General features: G+C 43.7%; 2 protein-coding genes and 1 pseudogene across 2 annotated transcripts in view; all 3 read left to right on the forward strand.

The window, feature by feature from the left end:
• The window catches only part of LOC125437067 (vomeronasal type-2 receptor 26-like), a 464,990-nt gene that overhangs the window by 90,774 nt on the left and 355,093 nt on the right, over nucleotides 1–19,123 (forward strand). The gene's annotated exons all lie outside the window — the stretch shown is intronic.
• LOC125436347 (olfactory receptor 10T2-like) lies at nucleotides 177–13,813 on the forward strand. Its single transcript, XM_048503271.1, has 2 exons — nucleotides 177–797; nucleotides 12,899–13,813. Exons 1-2 carry the CDS (start codon nucleotides 177–179, stop codon nucleotides 13,811–13,813), a joined length of 1,536 nt encoding a protein of 511 aa, XP_048359228.1.
• On the forward strand, nucleotides 16,698–17,644 carry LOC125436348 (annotated as a pseudogene).

Raw genomic sequence — 19,123 nt, forward strand, 5'->3', positions numbered from 1 at the left:
CACATACCAATTCACTGCAGGGCCATCCAACATCGAGCCCACCTCGCAGACACATTAGAAATCATTCAGGTATTGTCGCCCATATTGCAACATGTGGGCATTTACCTGAACCAAGAAAGCTGGAAGCAAGTCCTGAGTTCCATTGAAACGAGAAGTCAGCCAGATCCAAGGCATAAATGGAGGGGGCGGCACTCCATAAGGTGCCAAGTGTGGAAGGGCACCACTCGGCACTCCCCAGACCGGTGGTGCAAACGGCGGCATCCCGGGCAAGACCGGAGCAGGTGTCGCCGGCGGTGGTGGCAGGAGGGGCTGTTGCCTGTGCACCGGGATGGTGGCAGGACCTTGGGGAGCCACCAGAGCAGGTAGTCGGACAGGCGCAGGCTGAGCCAGCGGCGGCAGGAGCGGTTGCCCCTGCACCGGAGCAACAAAAAGCACTTGAACAGCCGTCGCGGCAGGCAGTTGAACTGGAGCAGGCTGGAGCAGCTGGGCTGGCACTGCCACGATGGCAGCAGCGCCCTGAGCAGGCACGGAAACAGACACAGGTTGTCCTAGTACTGGACCCATCACAGGAGCAGGAGCGGCTTGTTGTGCCTGGACGAGGGCTGCCCGGAGATGCCCCATGCTTTGCTCTATTTGGTGCAACTTGCTTGCGACCCAGTACTCCTCGAATCTCTACCGAATCCCACGCCTCTTCCAAACCTGAAGCGATCCGGCCACGCCTTCGTGGGCTTCTGGAGGGAATCGGCTACTTCCAGACGAAGCCGCCGAAGCAACTGAATACATTCTTGCAGCCAGAGGTGCTGGGTCGCCCAACTTTGCACCTTACCAAATCCCACAGTCTGTGGAGGTCTCTCGGAGATATTGAATCCAGGCCCCGGACGATGGTGCACAGTAACTCCCTGTAAGCCATCTAACGCGCAGTCAGAGGAAATTGAGGATTGGTAGAGTCCGAGAAGCCAGTTGGAGTATGGTCTCCTCCTGAAGCGGTTGCTTCCCCTTTAACTTGCATCTGAAGCCCTCGGTGGGCAAGTCAGAGGGTAAGAATCCTAAGTCCCAGTCAAGTCTGCAGAAATGGGACGCCCCAGCTCTCTTGGCTCTTTGCAGGCACTTCTCCTGCTGGGTTTCTTGCCGTAAGTCACATGCTGACAGCAATTCTAGTTCCTCTTCACAAGGTAAAAATAAAAGGGTGAAATTCCAGCAATGCACAGCAGCATGGAATTCAACCTAAGGAGAGTTCTGGCTTAATGTCAGAATCCCAAAACACACAACAAACCTCTTGTTGAAGAAACAACAGTAGTTTTTAATGGTGTTGGATCTTCCCTGGCTAAAGCCAGAACTGAGAATTCGCTCAGCGAAGTAAAACCCAGTAGTAATTAAAACACAACTTTTGCATCCTTTGCAGCCTTGGAAAGCAATAACCTTAAAAGTAAGTGTCAGGAAGATAACAGGAGATGGGCAAGCAGTGACCTTGAACACCACCTGGTACTGCATAACAGTCCACAGAAACAGTGAAGAGACAGTTAGAAATGCATTTAACCCATTCCACCTCCCCCTGTGCATTGAAACAGCCGCATAAGAAAAATCCCCGAATACAGGCCTCTTGACACTGAAGCCTGAACTGTTACATGACAGTTACTCTATAGGGCAATTTATAGAGCATAAAGAGATTTGCTCTGAAGTTCAGACAAATATTGGAGAATTCCTACACAAATTCTTCAAAACATTGATGAGCTAATCAACCTGTAGAAAAAAATCCATCATGACTTACATGAAGAATGTTTCAAAAATATCAGACAAAAGAGCCACTGTAGTATAGTGGTTATAGTATTGCACCAAGATCTGGAAGACCCAGGTTGGAATCCCCATCTGCCATGCATTCTTGCTGGGTGACAGTGGTCTACTCGTACAATTTCAACCTCACTTCTCTCCCAGGGATATCGGAAATTGATGAAATTCACATATCTTTTTTGGGAAAAGGGTAGGGTATAACTGAACTAAATAAACAAAGTGTTACCAGGCAAACCATGAGGGAGGAGGCTCTGCTTTTGAAGTATGTTCTCCTACCCATCCCGTCAACCTTGCTAGATGGCCTAGCAGTGCAGTGTCAAGATGGGGTGCTCATTCTGTGCCTTGGCTCAGTGTCACCCATAAAGGCAAGAAAACCAGTCTGGATTAGCCCTCCCCAACATCAGCCTTGCAAAAATTACCTGCCTCTCCCTTCGTATAAAGATTAAGAAGCAATAATATTCCAGCTTGGGAAAGCTAGTTCCCATCTTGAGTTCCCATCCCATCTTCGTATAAAGATTAAGAAGCAATAATACTCCAGCTTGGGAAAGCTAGTTCCCATCTAGTTCCCATCTGGTCTGCATGCCTCCTTGAAACAAAGAGTATGCTCATGTAACCTGATCAAGAAGTTTTCACCAGAGATACTAACCTTGTATTGTTGAAAACTTTCATAGCCGGAATCATTAGGAAGTTGTGGTTTTTCTGGATTGTATGGCTGTGTTCCAGTAGTATTTTCTCTCAATGCCAGCCACAGATGCAGGCGAAATGTAGGGAGAAAATACTACTGGAAAATGCCATACAACTGGGAAAGTACACAGCATCCTAATACTAACCTTATATTTTAATCTCTATCATCTTCCAAAGACCATCTTCCTTTGCATCTAGAAGCTGTGATTGAATCAGCTTCCCACTATCTCCGGGGACTCCCGAGTTTAGAGCATTAAGCCCAATGTTTTAACTACTCAACATTTAACTGGATTGCTCTACATGCAGGTTAAGTGTTCTTCCCTTGTTTTACCTCTTAAAGACTAGAATATGCTTTGTTCTGGGAAATCAGGGTCACTTAGCATAACACGAGGACCTGTTTCTCTCTATAGTTAGCCTCCTGACCCAGTGTTCAGTGTTCAGTATTCTACTTGGCATCTTTCTGTCTAGTTGATACTGTCCCCAAAGCATTGTCTTTCCTTTCCTAGTAGAGCTCAGGCGAGTTGTTGGACCCTGCTTGAATGGACCATTCCACTCCTAGACCAAGTAATTATCACCTTATTTTCCCTAAACCCTTCATTTTGACACACCTGTCCACTGACATCTATGTAAATCCTAGGACTATATGAATTCTCTGCTGCTTCGATTTGTATGCTTATACTTCTTTAATTTTTACTTTCATAAGAAAAAATGTTAAACTTTTTCTTTGCTATCCTGCTGTCCTGCTAGCGAAGTTCTTGCAATGGTTGAGCTTTGTAAAAGTTAGCAACAAAGTTAGCAACAAAGATCTTGAGCTTTCCCAATTTCTCATTAAGGAAGGTCTGTCCCTGGTAATTCCTTTTTATTTTTATTTTATTTTTTTATTTTTTTATTATATTTGTAGACCGCCCCATCCCCTAAGGGCTCTGGGCGGTGGCAGGGAGGTCCTTCCCTCTAAAAGGGGCAGGCCTGAGCATTTTGGATAACAAAAGGGATGTATGCAAACATCTTATAGGATGTTTATGAAGGCCTATGATATGGCGACAAAGAGGACGAAAAGAGATTATTTCTTGTCTTCTCTTGCATCTGCAAGCTCTCGCCCAGCCCAATTGTTTCGTATTATTCCATCTCTGTCCTCATTAAATGAGGGCTCTAAAAACCCACAATTGGCTCTTAATTGAGGGGCATTTATGAGCTTCTTTGCGGGTAAAGTCTCATTGCTCCGCCATGACCTCCCTGCCACCTTTGATACAATTAGTGAACTGGAGGTTCCGTGGCCATCTTCAGATCCTTGTTTGGACCAGTTTTCCCTGCTCGCCGAGGCTGATGTTGACAGGGTCCTGGCTGCTGTTAGACCTACTACCTGTCCTCTGGATCCATGCACCTCTTGTCTGATTAAAACTTGCTGTGAGAAGTTGTGACTTCATCTGTTGAATATTATCAACTGCTCCCTTGAGCAAGGAGTGTTTCCGGGTGGGTTGAAGGAGTCAGTGGTCCACCCACTCTTGAAAAGACCATTCTTAGATCCTAGTGATCTGGCCAATTCCTGCCCCGTTTTGAACCTTTTGTTTCTGGGGAACGTAATTGAGAGAGTGGTGTTGGAGCAGCTTCAGGGCTTCCTGGAGGACACATCAGTGCTCAATCCCTTCCAGTCCAGCTTCAATGCTGGGCACGGGATGGAGACTGTCCTCGTCACCGTCACAGACACACTCCGCATGCAGCTTGACTGAGGCGGATCAGCGCTGCTGGTATTATTGGACCTTACCACAGCGTTTGATATGTTTGACCATGACATTTTGACCCACCGCCTGGCCACTGCCTTCAAGTACGGAGTCAGCAAGTGTGGTGTGGGGATCAGGCCTCTCAGTGGTGCCCACTTTTTGTAGTGTGCCTCAGGGAGCGCTGGTGTCCCCCCTGTTATTTAACATCTACATGCAACCCCTTGCTCAGCTGATGCGGAGTTTTGGGCTGATATGTCATCAATATGCTGATGACACTCAGCTCATTCTGTTGATGAAGGAGGGGGGCAGCCGCTGGTTGGTTGAAGCAGAGCAGGTTAAAACTTAATCCAATGAAGACGGAGATCCTCTGGCTGGGTCGCAAGGGGGAGATTAGGGATTTCCAGCTGCCGATGTTGGAAGGAGTTTTTTTGACACCGACCCTTTCGGCTCGCAACCTGGGTGTCCACCTGGATATATCTCTTTCAATGGAGACCCAGGTGGCACATGTAACTTGAGTTGTTGTTTTTCCATCTTCACCAGGCCCGGCGTCTGGCCCCCTATCTCTCCCAGGCAGACCTGGCCACAGTGATCCATTCAGTGATCCAACCAGAGATGCTACATTGAGGTATCACTCACAATTCAGAGCTAAGATCGATGGATGGGAGCTAATAGTGCTTAAAGAAATTCCAATTTACCTGCTGCAAAAGTGGAAGAATTATGTGTTCCTGACAGATTAATTTCTGATGGGCCCCAATCGAAGGGGTACTCTTCACAAATAAAGAGAAGACATTTCATATCAGCACAGTAACCAAAGCCCAAAAATGTATGTCAAGGAACAAGAAGTTTTTCAACATATAATTGGAAGAGGAAAGCAGGAAAAAAGAGGACCCCTGAAAACCCCTTGAAGAATTCTTTTTGAGGTACATGAATTCCCAGTTTATATGAAAAAATATGTAATAGTTTATAGTCTGATGCATTTTTTTCTTGATCTTGGTCAAAGGGAATAATATTGGAATGGAAGTTATTGTTCTCTCTCCTTTATTACAAATTTGAGCATTGGGATATTGCAACTTAAAAGGAAAGCAGTCCACAAACTTAGTGTAATACCAAATATTTTTAAAAGTGACATCCTAGAAAATGGATGTCAATATCACAATAACAAAATCTTTATAGCAAGCTCTAAATAAGAGTGATTAAAAATAAATAGAAATAAGATAGACACATTTTAATTTTATATGTTTTGTATTTTTCATCTACCTACTGTGTTTTCCTTTTTTGTTGCATGTAATGAAATATTCAAATTTACATGTACTATGTTAACATTGAACAAGGCTTTTCTTTAATGAAAAAAAGAATCCTGGTACAACAAGTTTTTTGAAGGCGAGTGTTTCACCCTCCCTAATCCAGGTCTTGCTCATGCATGCCAGGTCTACATTGTGCAGGGGTGGAGCGAGGGGAACTGTGCCTGGGTCACGCATGGCACTGTGCCCCTGCTGTGGTGCCCCCCGCCCATACCCCACCCCAGAACGCCTCCTCTAGCTAACTCTTCTAAATTCTGAGGCCGAAAATTAGAAGAATTGGCTATAATGAGTCTGTGCAGTTCTGTTTGCCTCATGTGCTGTTCAGGTTATTGGAAGAGGATGGTATTTTTGGATGAGGCTTCAGGCCTAGGACGATTTGACAGAAAAGGATAATCAACACCTTGAAAAAGAAAGTGCTTGTTACCACAAAGTGTACCTCAGGAAGATTTCTCGTCCTGTGTGGCAGTAGGTTTTTTTTAAATAAAATAACGTTTTAAATGTACAGTTTAATGCAACATGCTGATAGTAATGAAGACTCTTAAAAAAACAAAGTGTAATAGGATATTCCCTCTCCATCTCAGAGCACCTTTCCAATTAAGGCCTTTAAAAGCATAACCGAGGAGAACAGAGGAGACATCTTTAGGGAGTCCCCAGATTCCAAATGTTCCCTGAGGAACACCTAACGTAAGGCAGGGTTTAATCAGTCTGAGATTCCTGCTGTTATTATTTTGTCTTGTTGGGCAAACAAGACCCAAAGGGGATAGTCATTTTTCTCCTAACCTATGCATACAGATTTGTACTTCAGGGACAAAGTGAGAAATATTAGCACTTGTTGCCTTTTGAAGAGTATGACTTACATATCAGAAACCTCTCTGCCCCTTCACTGAAATGCTTGCATCAGCAATAACCTGTTGCACTGAATCATGTCTTCTTCCTCCCACATTACTCCTTGTTCTCTCAATTCCCAGTGCTTTCAACACACCAAGAGATTTTCTGCTCTTATAATTAGTGGTTGAATATATTTGTAATATATTTGTAAATACTCATTTATACATCTGTGCCCTCAAGTTCTGTACTCTACTCCCACAGAGAGTGATTTATCACTGCAGAAACTGTTAGCATAGATCACTGCAAAATCTATGGCCAAAGAAGTGGAATGGAAGCCAAACTGATAACAATAAGGTAGACTGTGAATGGGGCAACATGTGGAATTAGGTGTAGTTCACCCTATCTGCAATATCTCTGTAATATCTCATTTGCTATCAACCTTCCTACTGGAATTGGGAGCTCTAAAGCACAAGACATCTGCTGTACGATGTGGAGCAAAATGTCCAGTTGCAGCAAAAAATGTTTCTTTGTACAGATGTATTTCCTCAATCCCGCTGCTGCTCTTCACGCGCTTTTAGTTCCTCCATAAGCGACAAGTGAGACCACTTGTACCATGAATTTAATTGTGCTTCGCTGCCAGAGTGGGGAGAATTTCAGTGGAGCAATTGAAGCTTTGCCTCCCTGCAGACCTCTTCCCCTTCCCTCCATTCATGGCTAGCCTAGCTCCACTTTTCTCACTCCTCATATTTCTTTTCATGCCCTCCCCCTTGCTCATTCCATGTTTTCAGCTCCTTCCTGCTTCTCTAATGCTCATTTGACTATATCAATGTATCGATATAACAGAGTTGGCTTTTGCAAGGAACTGCACTGGGCAAGTCTGTTCTCGGTACTCCCAGTCCCTCTCCTCTCCTGCCTCAGCTGCTGCTGCTGTGGGAGAGAGACTTGTTTTTTAAAAGATGCTTGTCTGAAAAAAACATTTTTAAAAGTGTTCCTAAACATCAAGGAGGGCAGAAGCTGAGTAGGGGAGGTTGGCTGGAGCCAGACACAGACCCTGCTTGGGCTATTCCTTGTAAAACCATGTTTTGCTTATGCATCAATATATCAAAATGACGCATTAGAGAAGCTGGAAATTTCGAACGTTCAGCAACATGGAACAGCCATGAAGGGGAAGAAGCCAAGCTGGCAGCAGAATGAGGAGTGGGAAGAGTGGAGCTAAGCAGGGTGGCCTTGGACCGAATGAAAACATCCTGGGCTAAGCTGTGCTCACTGGAAAATCCCCCTGCTCTAGCAGTGAAGCAAAATTAAATTCATGGTAGATGTGGTCTTGCTTGCCACAGGGAGCCCAAAAAGTGAAAGTGGGGCTGGAGGAAAAATATGCAAACAGGAAATCTTGCTGTGACAGATAATTGCCCCATGACGTAGCAGATGCCTTCTGTGTAACGGGTCAACAAGTCTGCATTTTATAGTTTGGAAAGCTTTAGTTGCTGATAGCATAGCCAGTAAATCAAGGGTTAGACCTAAAGGTATGGTTTTGTGCTCAATGCATGCTAGCCAGTCTGAAGGTTGGGACTCAGTCAGCAATTGGTAGGTGAAGGTGGAACAAAGAAAGCTGAAAAGAAGGCGTACCCAGAATTTAAAGGTGATGAGCCACAATGTAGTCTCTAGCCAATGCTGGCCAGTTTCTGGGTAAAGAACTGTATAAAGTACACAGGCCGTGAATTTTATAAGGAAAAAAGGACTGAATACCTTCCAGAGAATGATTGACTTTGCCGATCCAATTGGTATACCAGCTAATAATTGCAAACACATTTTGGCATTAAAAACCTTAGATGCAGCAGGGCTCTGGTAAAGAAAAAGTAAGCAATAGCTAGGGGTGCTTGTTTTATGGCTATAGCTTTCTTTCCAGCAGCATGCTCCCCACCCACTCAACTGCTACCACCTGGCATTATAAATATATATATATATTTGAGTTGAGACTTGTTATATAGCTGTCTCTGATTCAATGATTGTCTTGATGAGGAATCCACTTCTTCAGTCTTTACTCATGAGCTTGAGCTGATTATACTACAACTTTGAGAACATTTAATATGAGAACAAGACAGAAATAGCGTAATGTAGTAACAGCAGCCATTTTAAACAAAGAACTGAAGTGCAGATATTGTTCAGGGAAATGAAATGATTGAAAAGGTGGCAACCTGGGCCTGTAGAGCAGGTGAGGACTACCCTGTGGTAAAAGAGCTCAAAAAGAACTCAGACAATGACCATCAGGGCTCAATGTAAGCAACTCAACTCAATGCATGGCAGCTGTGAAAAAGGCAAACTCTATGCTGGGGATCATTAGGAAAGGCATTGAGAATAACACTGCAAAGATTGTCATGCCCTTATATAAAGCAGTGGAAGCGACCGCGACTTTGGAGTACTGTCAGGTTCCTGCCTCTGGTCGCTCACACATCTCAAAAGGATAGAAAAAAGTGTGCAGAGAAGGGCAACGCTGGATTATTGAGGGGACTGGAGCACCTTTCCTTATGAGGAGAGAGGCTGCAGCATTTGGGGACTCTTCTTTTTTTAGTTTGAGAGGAGACGGGCTGAGGGGATATGCGCGGATTAAAGCTCTATAAAATTATGCATGGGGTAGAAAATGCTGACAGAGAGAAATTTTCTCTTCTCTCAATACTAGAAACCATGGGGCATTCATTGAAAAATCGCTGGGGAAGAATTAGGACTAATGAAAGGAAACACTTCTTCACGCAACGTGTGATTGGTGTTTGGAATATGCTGCCACAGGAGGTGGTGATGGCCATTAACCAGGATAGCTTTAAAAGGGGCTGACATATTTCTATATGGGAGAGAGTCGACTCCATGGCTACCTAATCTTGATCCTCTTTTGGATCTGGAGACTGCAAATGCCTTAACTGAAGGTTCAGGTGCTTTGGGAGCAACAGCCGCAGAAGGCCATTGCTTTCACCTCCTGCATGTGAGCTCCCAATAGCACCTGGTGGGCCACTGCAAGTAGCAGAGAGCTGGACTAGATGGACTCTGGTCTGATCCAGCTGGCTTGTTCTTATGTTTTATATTCTTAACAACCAATCAGAAGCTTATCTCGCGCTTAACTGATGAAGTCAAGCCAGGTTAGGTCACCAGGCTGCCATACTGATCTTGAGGTTTGCTGCCTGAAAAGGCATTCCTCTCATTGGGCAAAGTGGGCAGTTGCCCTGGGCGCAGCCCTGTGGGGGGCGCAGAAACTGCAGGTCTCGCTCTGTAGGGATTTTTTGTATTTTCAGGTGTTTTTCTCTTTTTGGCCCTGAAGAGGGCGCAGTTTTTTAGGCTAGCACCAAATTCTTCAAAATTTCAGGGATGTTTTGGGGACTCCTTTCCTGATGCTATCACCCCTGGTTTGGTGAGGTTTGGTTCTCTAGGGAGTCCAAAGTTATGGGCTCCCCCCCCAAAGGGGTCTTCCCATCCCCCCATTGTTTCCTAATGGGAGCTAATAGGAGATAAGGCTAAGCTACCTTTGAGGGAAGTCGATATCTTTGATATAGCCTCTTCTGAACCAACCTATCAAACCTTGGGAGGTATCATCAAGGAGAATCTTTTACTGATACTCTTCTTTCACCCAGTGGCTTTGTAGGAAGTTTTGGTCCAGGGGATCCAAAGCTATGGACTCCCAAAGGGGGTGCCCCATCATCCATTGTTTCCAGTGGGATCTTGAGGTTTGCTGCCTGCCTGCCTGCCTGCCTGCCTGCCTGCCTGCCTGCCTGGCAGTGGGGAGAGAAACATGTCACAGGAGGCCGTTCAACACAGAGAGGCCCTGTCTCCAACCCAAAATGAGTGCTAATGTGATCCTGGAAGCGAGATTGCTGAGACATTTTCCCTGATTCCTCAGGAACTTGTTACTCATATTTTACCAACTCTCAAATCAACAACTTAAAATACGGATCGAGACAATATCCTCTCTGGTGTTTAGAAATTTGTTTTACAGATGCTTCTTTGCTGTGTACAGTTTAAGCCATAAAGATATATTTAAAAGATGTTGTAGCAAATTTCTGTCCCTTCAGAATGGAATCTTTACATTTTACCTCAGTGTAAAGTACTCTGCTTTAGGTATTCCTTCTTATGCATGAATGTAGTGTCAGTTTCAATATATAGCCAGTGATGGGATCCAAATAATTTAACAGCTGGTTGTTTACAAGCACCATTTTAACAACCGAAACCTACCAAGTGGTGCTAACCTTAAGTTAATCCCACTCACTGCATATAGCCCCTCAAGAAGAAAAGGCTTTGCATACTACTGAAAATTGTTTGAACGCCTCAGTGCTGAAAAAACAGATTTCAAATGTAGAACAGTGGTTCTCAACCTTCCTAGTGCTGTGACCACTTTATCACAGTTCCTCATGTTGTGGTGACCCCCAACCCTAACATTTATCCATTTTACAGATGGAGAACACTCTGTTGCAGTAGAGTCTTTTGAAGCTAACTCCTCGTGAAAGGGTCGTTCCACTCCCCTCCTCTCCTTTGCATGCCACCCCTCACCCTAAACCCTCCCTCCCTTGCATGCCACTCCCTCCCCTCCCCTCCACTCCTCCTAGGGTGGGTGGGCTGGATCCAGATGCCGGGTCCCTCCCCTCCTTTGCATGCCACCCCTCCCTCCCTCCCTCCCCTCCCTTGCATACCACCCCTCCCTCCCCTCCCCCTCCCTCCCCTAGGGTGGGTGGGCCAGGTCCAGATGCCAGGTCCCCTTTCCTCCCCTCCTTCACAGGCCACCCCTCACTCCCTCCCCCCTCCCCTCCCCTCTCCTCTTCCCTCCTCAGGGTTCCCGGTGGAGCTAGGTGCAGATTCTGGGTGCAGTGCACCTAACTCCCATTCTTCCACACACACACCTCCAGTCCCTATTGGGCAGGGAGGTTGCTTTTAGTAACCCCTTCCTCGGCACCTCAGAAAAAATTAGTAACCACTTCTAGAGAAGTGGTGAGAACTGGTTGGATCCCACCTCTGCCAGTATCCTACAAAGTCAAAGGGAGGTGCAACATTTTTTTTTGGCTTTCTTATTAGAACTCAGGCCAGTATACATGAAATCAAATTATACGGGAAGCTGATTGCCCAGCTTAATTTACATTTGAAAATCATTTATGTTGTTATAAGAAAGTACAGTGTACAGATGATTAAAAAAACATATGTTCAACAGACGCAGGAATTGAAATATATCTTTATTTGGAATTACACAGACACACACATATATATATATAGACACACAGGCACACAGACACACACACATACACCACAGGTTGAGAACCACTGATGTAGAAGGTTTCTGGCCCAAGGTTAGGCAGCAAGCTTCCACAGTAGAGTGAGAATTAAAACCTGGATATCTGGGATCCTGGTCTGATACCTTAACCGTTACACTATGCTGGGTCCTACTGTTTCCATGTATATGTGAGCAAACTACCATCATGTCACAGCTGACTTATAGTGACCCAGTAGGGTTTCTGAGGCAAAAAACTTACAAAGGTGGTTTGCCATTGCCTGCTCCTCCATAGTGACCCTGGGTTTCCTTGGTGGTCTCCCATCCAAGTACTAATCAGGGCCAATCCTGCTTAGCTTCTGAGATCTGAAAAAATCAGGCTGGCCGACACCATCCAGGTCAGGGCACTATTTCCATATCCCTCTCATAGGTTGGTTTCTGTGAAACCTTTAATCTTATGGATTGACTGGTGCATTCAGACATCATGGAGTTTTCGTGTTTGAGCCAAGCGAGTCACAGTACACTATAAAAATAGATATCGTTCTTGTTGAGCAATTTTCAGACTTCAGAGCTTTTTTTTTTCACGAAGTAGCTGCTTTCAGTTAGTACGATTTATATCCACTCCCTCAGATTCTGCTGTGACTGAATCTATTCCAATAGAGACTGGAGAGGCTCTCTTATTATAAATCCTTATAATTATAGAAATTTACAATTAATTATAAGGGGCTTGGGAGGGTTTATATTTTTTTAACAGTTATACTTTTGCTCATTTTTAAATAGTTATTTTTAATAATTATTCTTTTGCTTATGCCTAGCCATGAGTTAGACCACAGGAACTAAGGGCGGCCAGAATCTTTTCTTTTCTCCTCCTACTCAAGATTTAAGAGGTAATTTTCCTGCTCTCCTCTCTTTTGGATTTTTTCTGTGCGAAGAAGGGTCATTAATGTTAATATACCTTATTTTTAGGTGGTTGGGGAAGGCTCAGCTTTTTGTTTTTGTTCATTTACTGTAGAATCAAGATCAGAGTACAAGCAAAAGGCTTCTTAATTTGTCAAGAAAAAAGATGGACGTTTAATGATTCTACAATCAACTCTGCTGACAGTCACAAAAACGCCTTTCTGAGAAGAAGAGCTCAGAACATACCGGTACATTGCCATGGACTGTTACGGATGTATATTTGACACACTTTTAGTATTAGGCTTTGCGCACGGAGCATATAGTTTGTGACTTCGAGAGTCTCCAAAATACTTTCCCAGTTTATTGGTTTGTAAGAGTGTCATGATCTCTTCCTAGATTCAATGTTGACAGACCAAAAGTTGAAATCAAAGCATTGGTGACAGAATTTCATCCTGATTGGATTTTCCAGCTTCCCAGACTTGGTAGCCCCACTGTTTGTGGTGTTCTCCATCATGTACTTGGCGATTTTGGCTGGAAATATCATTATAGTCACGACGATAAGGCTTGAATCCGCCCTCCATATCCCCATGTACTTCTTTCTTTGCGCTCTCTCCCGTTCTGAAGTCTGCTACACATTTACCATTGTCCCCAATATGCTTGTAAATCTTTTTTTTTTAAAGCCATCTATTTCATTTGTTGGCTGTGCCACTCAGATGTTCTTGTTCCTGGGCTTTGGGAGTACAAACTGCATGCTTCTTACATGGATGGGATATGACCGCTATGTATCCATTTGTAAACCTTTGCATTATGCTGTTTTGATGAATCAGAGATTCTGCACTAAACTGGTTGTCTTTTCAGCAACAAGTGGTTTTTTAGTTTCTACACTGTACACCTATTTCATATTTACCTTACCATTCTGTGGGCCAAATGTAATTCATCACTTCTTTTGCGATTTGGCACCATTACTTGTGTTGGCCTGTGGCCGAAATTATGTCGGAGAAATTATCATTTTTCTGCTTTGCTTTCTGGTGGTTTTTTGCTCATTCCTGCTGATTCTTCTGTTGTATCTTTTAATCTTAAACACAATCCTGAAAATCCCCACCACAGAGGGGAAGCGCAAAGCCTTTTCAACTTGCGCCTCCCATCTCATTGCGGTGGTTGTGCCTTTTGGATGTGCTTCTGTTATTTACCTGAGGCCGCAATCCAGGTACACGTTGAATGCGGACACTTTTATCTCGGTCACATACACACTGGTGACCCCGTTGCTGAATCCTGTTGTTTACAGTCTGAGGAACAAGGATGTCCAAATAGCACTCAAGAAATACTGGGGAGGAAGAACATGCATGCGGAAGGTGTGAGAAGTGATTATGGTGGTTGAAATTGTCTTGTCATAAACCATACTTTGGAGGGAAACAGTGAAATATCACTATGAAGAAAAATCATGGGCCCAATTATGATTTGTTGGTGTCAAAACCCCCTAGACCAAGGGATTCTCAGGATGGACCAGCAACACACAAAATTACAAAAGCCTAGGGTGTGAGTCATCACTCATCAGTCTTAGTAGAAGCAAGAGGCAAGCTTCCACTCTTCCTGGGATTAAAGTCAAGGAAGCCACCTCGGCAAAGTAGGCCACTGATAGTGTGAGTTTCACAAAACAACCTGGTAGGTGAAGCCTAGTAGTCTAAGTATTGGAATTAAACTGAAGCCACCTGAAGGCAAAACACCTCATGATATAACTAGAGTGATTTATTAAAATTGTGCAAGAATATTTCCAAGAAAATAGTGAGTAGTGAAGATTAAAAGAACAATGATCAGTTAGAAGGACTCATTTCACAGTTATAGCATCGGTTCAGATTACCATCTGGCACCCTTTCCAACTGATATCTTCCAGCAGTCACCGTCTACTCTTTCACAAGAATCAGAATGGACAGACAGCTGGTGGAAATTAAAATTTCCAAGGTTGGATTAAGGAGTCTAGACTGAAAACCCTTTTGGGTAAGAGTCTGAGTTACCTGAGTTCATTTGACCAATCAGAGCCATGGCTGATGAGGTTGACTAAAAATGTAGCCTCATTAGTAACCACTAGACCTGGGGCAGGAAGTCAGAGTGAGACTGTGTGAAAGGGGGCTTATCTCTAGCTAAACTTTCCCAGTTCTCTCTGGTGTCTCGGGGAGAAACTTTGCATAGCTTTTCCCCCAAGACGTTTTCAGGATGCCTTATTTCAACTATTTTACAGCTCTTTAAAAGACACCTTTTTTTCCAAAACGCTTCAAAATGCACCCCCCCTTAAGCTACTGAATGATGTCTCGTGCCTGGCTGTGCAGGAACTCAGGAGACAGCCTGTTTTTCCTGACTGTTTAGCTGTCTGGTCAGTTTCACCCTCCGCTTGTGCCTGATACTTTGTCTGCTGTTGCAGGGATCCTCCCTGCCTCCATTTACTGAAGGTTGCCCCAGGATGTTTGCTCCGCAGGCTCCAATCCTGGGTGCATTTTCAGCCCCAGAAGTACATAGTTGTCCTCAGCTCATCCTGCCAATTCTGGCAACATTTTGTTTTCCTTTTTTTTTTTTTGATGAGCTATCTGGCTGGGGTCTAATTTCCCTGATTCCTCAAGGAACTTGTTATTCATATTTTGCCAACTCTCGTCAACAATGAAATACTGGAGAGACAATATCCTCTGGGGTTTAGAAATTTGTTGATAATGCTTCTTGCCATATACAAGCTATGAATGTATATTTAAAAGGTATTGTAGCAAATTGCTTTCATTCGGAATGGAATCCTATGGTTTACCTCAGTGTAAGTGCTCTGCTTTAGTATTCCTTTGTGGTGCATGAATGTAGTGTCAGTTTTGATATATAGCCCTCAAGCAGAAAGGCTTCTACACACTGAAAATAGTTCGAACCTCAGTGACTGAAAAACATATTTCCATTTAGAAGGTTTCTGGTCCTATTTCTGGAGCTATAAATTAATGATCTCAAACAGCAGGGCTCAGAAAGACCTCCGCAAATGAAGAGAGAAATGCTGCCACACTTTGGAATACACCAGTGATTCTCAACCTGGGGGTCGGGACCCCATTTCAGGTCGAATGACCCTTTTACAGGGGTTGCCTAAGACTCTCTACATCAGTGTTCTCCATCTGTAAAATGGATAAATGACTTAGGGTTGGGGGGTCACCACAAATTGACGAACTTTATTGAAGGGTCGCGGCATTAGGAGGGTTGAGAATCATTGGAATAGACAATAGTCAATAGATCAGTGGACCGATTTGAAGGCTGATTCAGAGTGCTTTGGGCAACTGCTGCTTTGTTAGGCAGATCTCTGGTGCACAGTCCAGAATGTTCCCCTAATGCCTCTTCAAGGGGAGAAGATTTTCTAGGTAAAGGGTCCGTGTATCTGAATTATATAATTAGGAGACTTTGAAGAATGTGACTCCCTTGTTGAGTTACATTCTTCAAAGTCTCATAATTATATAACCTTGTTGAGTTGAAGCAGCAGGAACAGTTGGGTGCGTGCAGAAACAACCGCTCACAGCTTGGAAGAAACAAAGACTAAGAGAAGAAATCAGAGATGTTGTTTGTGAGACGAGTGTTTCATTTCAGGATTTAACTGGAATTGGGGCTACAATTCAATGAGGCTGTTCCAGTGGCCCTCAGGGCAACTATCTCTCCTGCAGAAATGTCTGTTTGCCTCCACTTAAATTCCCTTTGTACATGAATATTTAAAGCATATATAGATAATTTAAGATTATTCTCCAGTGCTCAGTCGTTCAGTGGAGGCAAAACCCACAGGTACTGACAATGGTGTTTTTTGCCCAACAGAGAAGTGTGTCTTTTCCCACCATTTACGCCGTGAAATATTGAACAGCCATTTTTTTATTTGGAATATTTGACTGCTGATGTGCACTATAATTGTTCTTAGTGCATTGTAATAATTCTGTGGGTGATTATGCTTGCAAGCATTACGAAAATGGGAGTAAGGGTTCTACGGTTCCACTACACATCCACTCGTGGTTCCAGTTTCTTTCAGCTTCCAACCTCAAAGGTATGACAAATGCCTTTCTGAGAAGAGTAACTCAGAACATTCCGGTACATTGCCATGGACTATTATGGATGTATATTTGACACACTTTTAGTATTAGGCTTTGCGCACAGAGTAGCTGGCATATGGTTTGTAACTGAAGTCTCTCCAAAATACTTTCCCAGTCTATTGGTTTGTAAGAGTGTCATGATCTCTTCCTAGATTCAATGTTAACGGACCAAGGAAATCAAAGCATGGTGACAGAATTCATCCTGATCGGATTCTCCAGCTTCCCAGACTTGCAGGTCCCACTCTTTGTGATGTTCTCCATCATGTACTTGGCGATTTTGGCTGGAAATATCATTATAGTCACGACGATAAGGCTTGAATCCACCCTCCATATCCCCATGTACTTCTTTCTTTCCATTCTCTCCAGTTCAGAAGTCTGCTACACACTTACCATTATCCCCAATATGCTTGTAAATCTTTTAAAAGAAAATCCATCTATATCATTTCTTGGCTGTGCCACTCAGATGTACTTCTTCCTGGCCTTTGGGGCTGTAAACTGCATACTTCTTACATTGATGGGATATGACCGCTATGTTTCCATTTGTAAACCTTTACATTATGCAGTTCTGATGAATGAGACATTCTGCACTAAACTGGTTGTCTTTGCAGCAACAAGTGGTTTTTTATTTTCTACACTGGAAACCTATTTAATATTTACCTTACCATTCTGTGGGCGAAATAACATTCATCACTTCTTTGTGGATATGGCACCGTTACTTGTGTTAGCCTGTGGCCGAAATTATGTCGGAGAAATTATCATTTTTTTCTGCTTCTGTTTGCGGTTTTGCTCATTCCCTGCTGATTCTTTTGTCGATCTTTAATCTTAAACACAATCCTGAAAATCCCCACCACAGAGGGGAAGCACAAGGCCTTTTCAACTTGCGCTTCCCACCTTATTGTGGTGGTTGTGCATTTTGGATGTGCTTCTGTTATTTACCTGAGGCCGCAATCCAGGTACACGTTGAACGAGGACACTTTTATCTCGGTCACATACACACTGGTGACCCCGTTGCTGAATCCTGTTGTTTACAGTCTGAGGAACAAGGATGTCCAAAAAGCACTCAAGAAATACTGGGGAGGAAGAACATGCATGCGGAAGGTGTGAGAAGTGCTTGAGCCCTTCGGGGATAGGCGGCCTATAAGTTTAATAAAATAAAATAAAATAAAAATAAATTATGGTGGTTGAAACAGTCTTGTCCTAAGTCATACTTTAGAGGTAAACAGTGAAATATCACTATGAAGAAAAATCATGGGCCCAATTATGATTTGTTGTCGTCAAAACCCCCTAGACCAAGGGATTCTCAGGAAGTACCAGCAACAGACAAAATTACAAAACCCTAGGGTGTGAGTCATCACACATCATTCTTAGTAGTTGCCATGGGCTTTTTTCATGGCTTAACTGCCAGAAGCCAATTGGCAAGCTTCCAGTCTTTCTGGGATTGAAGTCAAGGAAGCCACCTCTGCACAGTAGGCCACCTATAGTGTGAGTTTCACAAAACAACTTGATAGGTGAAGCCTAGTAGTTGTTGCCCTACTCTTCATACCCTGCCTTATTGAAATATGGATTTAATATGATTTTCTTGTAATATGTAATTTAATATGATTTTCCTGTAACATGTACTGACAAATGCCAGCAACCACGTGTGTGTGTAGCAGAGTGTCCGAAGCAAAGCAAAAACAGGCCGAATGCGAAAAGGCCTGTTAGCAAAATTAAACCATTGAGTGAGTTATTCCAGTCAGCAGAGGCTGGAGGCTGGAAGCCTCATGGGCATGTTTTTGTACCGCACCCTGCCAAGGTTGTTGCAACACAAAGGAACTAGGATACAGATGCAGATACAGAACTTGGATAAGATACAGATGCAGATACAGACAAGGTGCAGGCAAAACATCAGGAGAGAATGCTGCAAGAACACGGCTATACAGCCCAGAAACCACACAGCACCCCAGAACTCGGATACACCTTGCCACAAGATTTTCTATCTGATTGCCTTTTGCAAACATTAACGTTTACAAAGTGCACCTTCCATCACAACTCACGCCTCAGCCAAATCTGCATGACATTCCTGGACAGAGAATCTTAAAAGAGACAGAGAATCTTAAAAGGGACTGTGCTTAAGCCATTCCAGGATATCCCTGATCCAATCACAATTGGCTCTATTGTCCCGACATTTAGAAATCAATAGATGAGCTATTAATCAGCTCAACCCAGCAATCCCACCATGGAAATCCAGAAACTCCAGGAAGATAATTCCTTATGCCCACCCAAAACTATACCATGGGGTCTAAAAATACAGTGCACCCCAAGCTCAGTGCTCTGTACTGACCTGAACCTCTCTTGTGTCTGGTTGGTTTTGAGTCATGATATCGTCCTTCACTTGGATTCACAAGCTGGCCATATGAATCCTTGCCTTCTCCAAGAACTTCTCAGCTGAACTTAGGTAACGTATAAACCCCGGCTGCTTCCTTCTTAATCTTTCATCCAAACCTATCTTTCCACCCTTTTATATCTCTAAGGAGCTGTGTGTAAGCTTCTATGCCTCACTGTATGAAAGTTTTTGTCAAAATCTGATAAAAATATTTAAAA

The sequence above is a fragment of the Sphaerodactylus townsendi genome, linkage group LG07 (assembly GCF_021028975.2).
Source record: "Sphaerodactylus townsendi isolate TG3544 linkage group LG07, MPM_Stown_v2.3, whole genome shotgun sequence".
NCBI classification, from domain to species: domain Eukaryota; kingdom Metazoa; phylum Chordata; class Lepidosauria; order Squamata; family Sphaerodactylidae; genus Sphaerodactylus; species Sphaerodactylus townsendi.

What these genes read in the sequence shown, in the direction of transcription:
- LOC125436347 (XM_048503271.1), top strand. Translation starts at nt 177, where the DNA reads ATGGAGGGGGCGGCACTCCATAAGGTGCCAAGTGTGGAAGGGCACCAC. An exon ending in ATACATTCTTGCAGCCAGAG is followed by an intron (nt 798 to 12,898) that starts GTGCTGGGTCGC and finishes CATTGGTGACAG; the next exon opens with AATTTCATCCTGATTGGATT.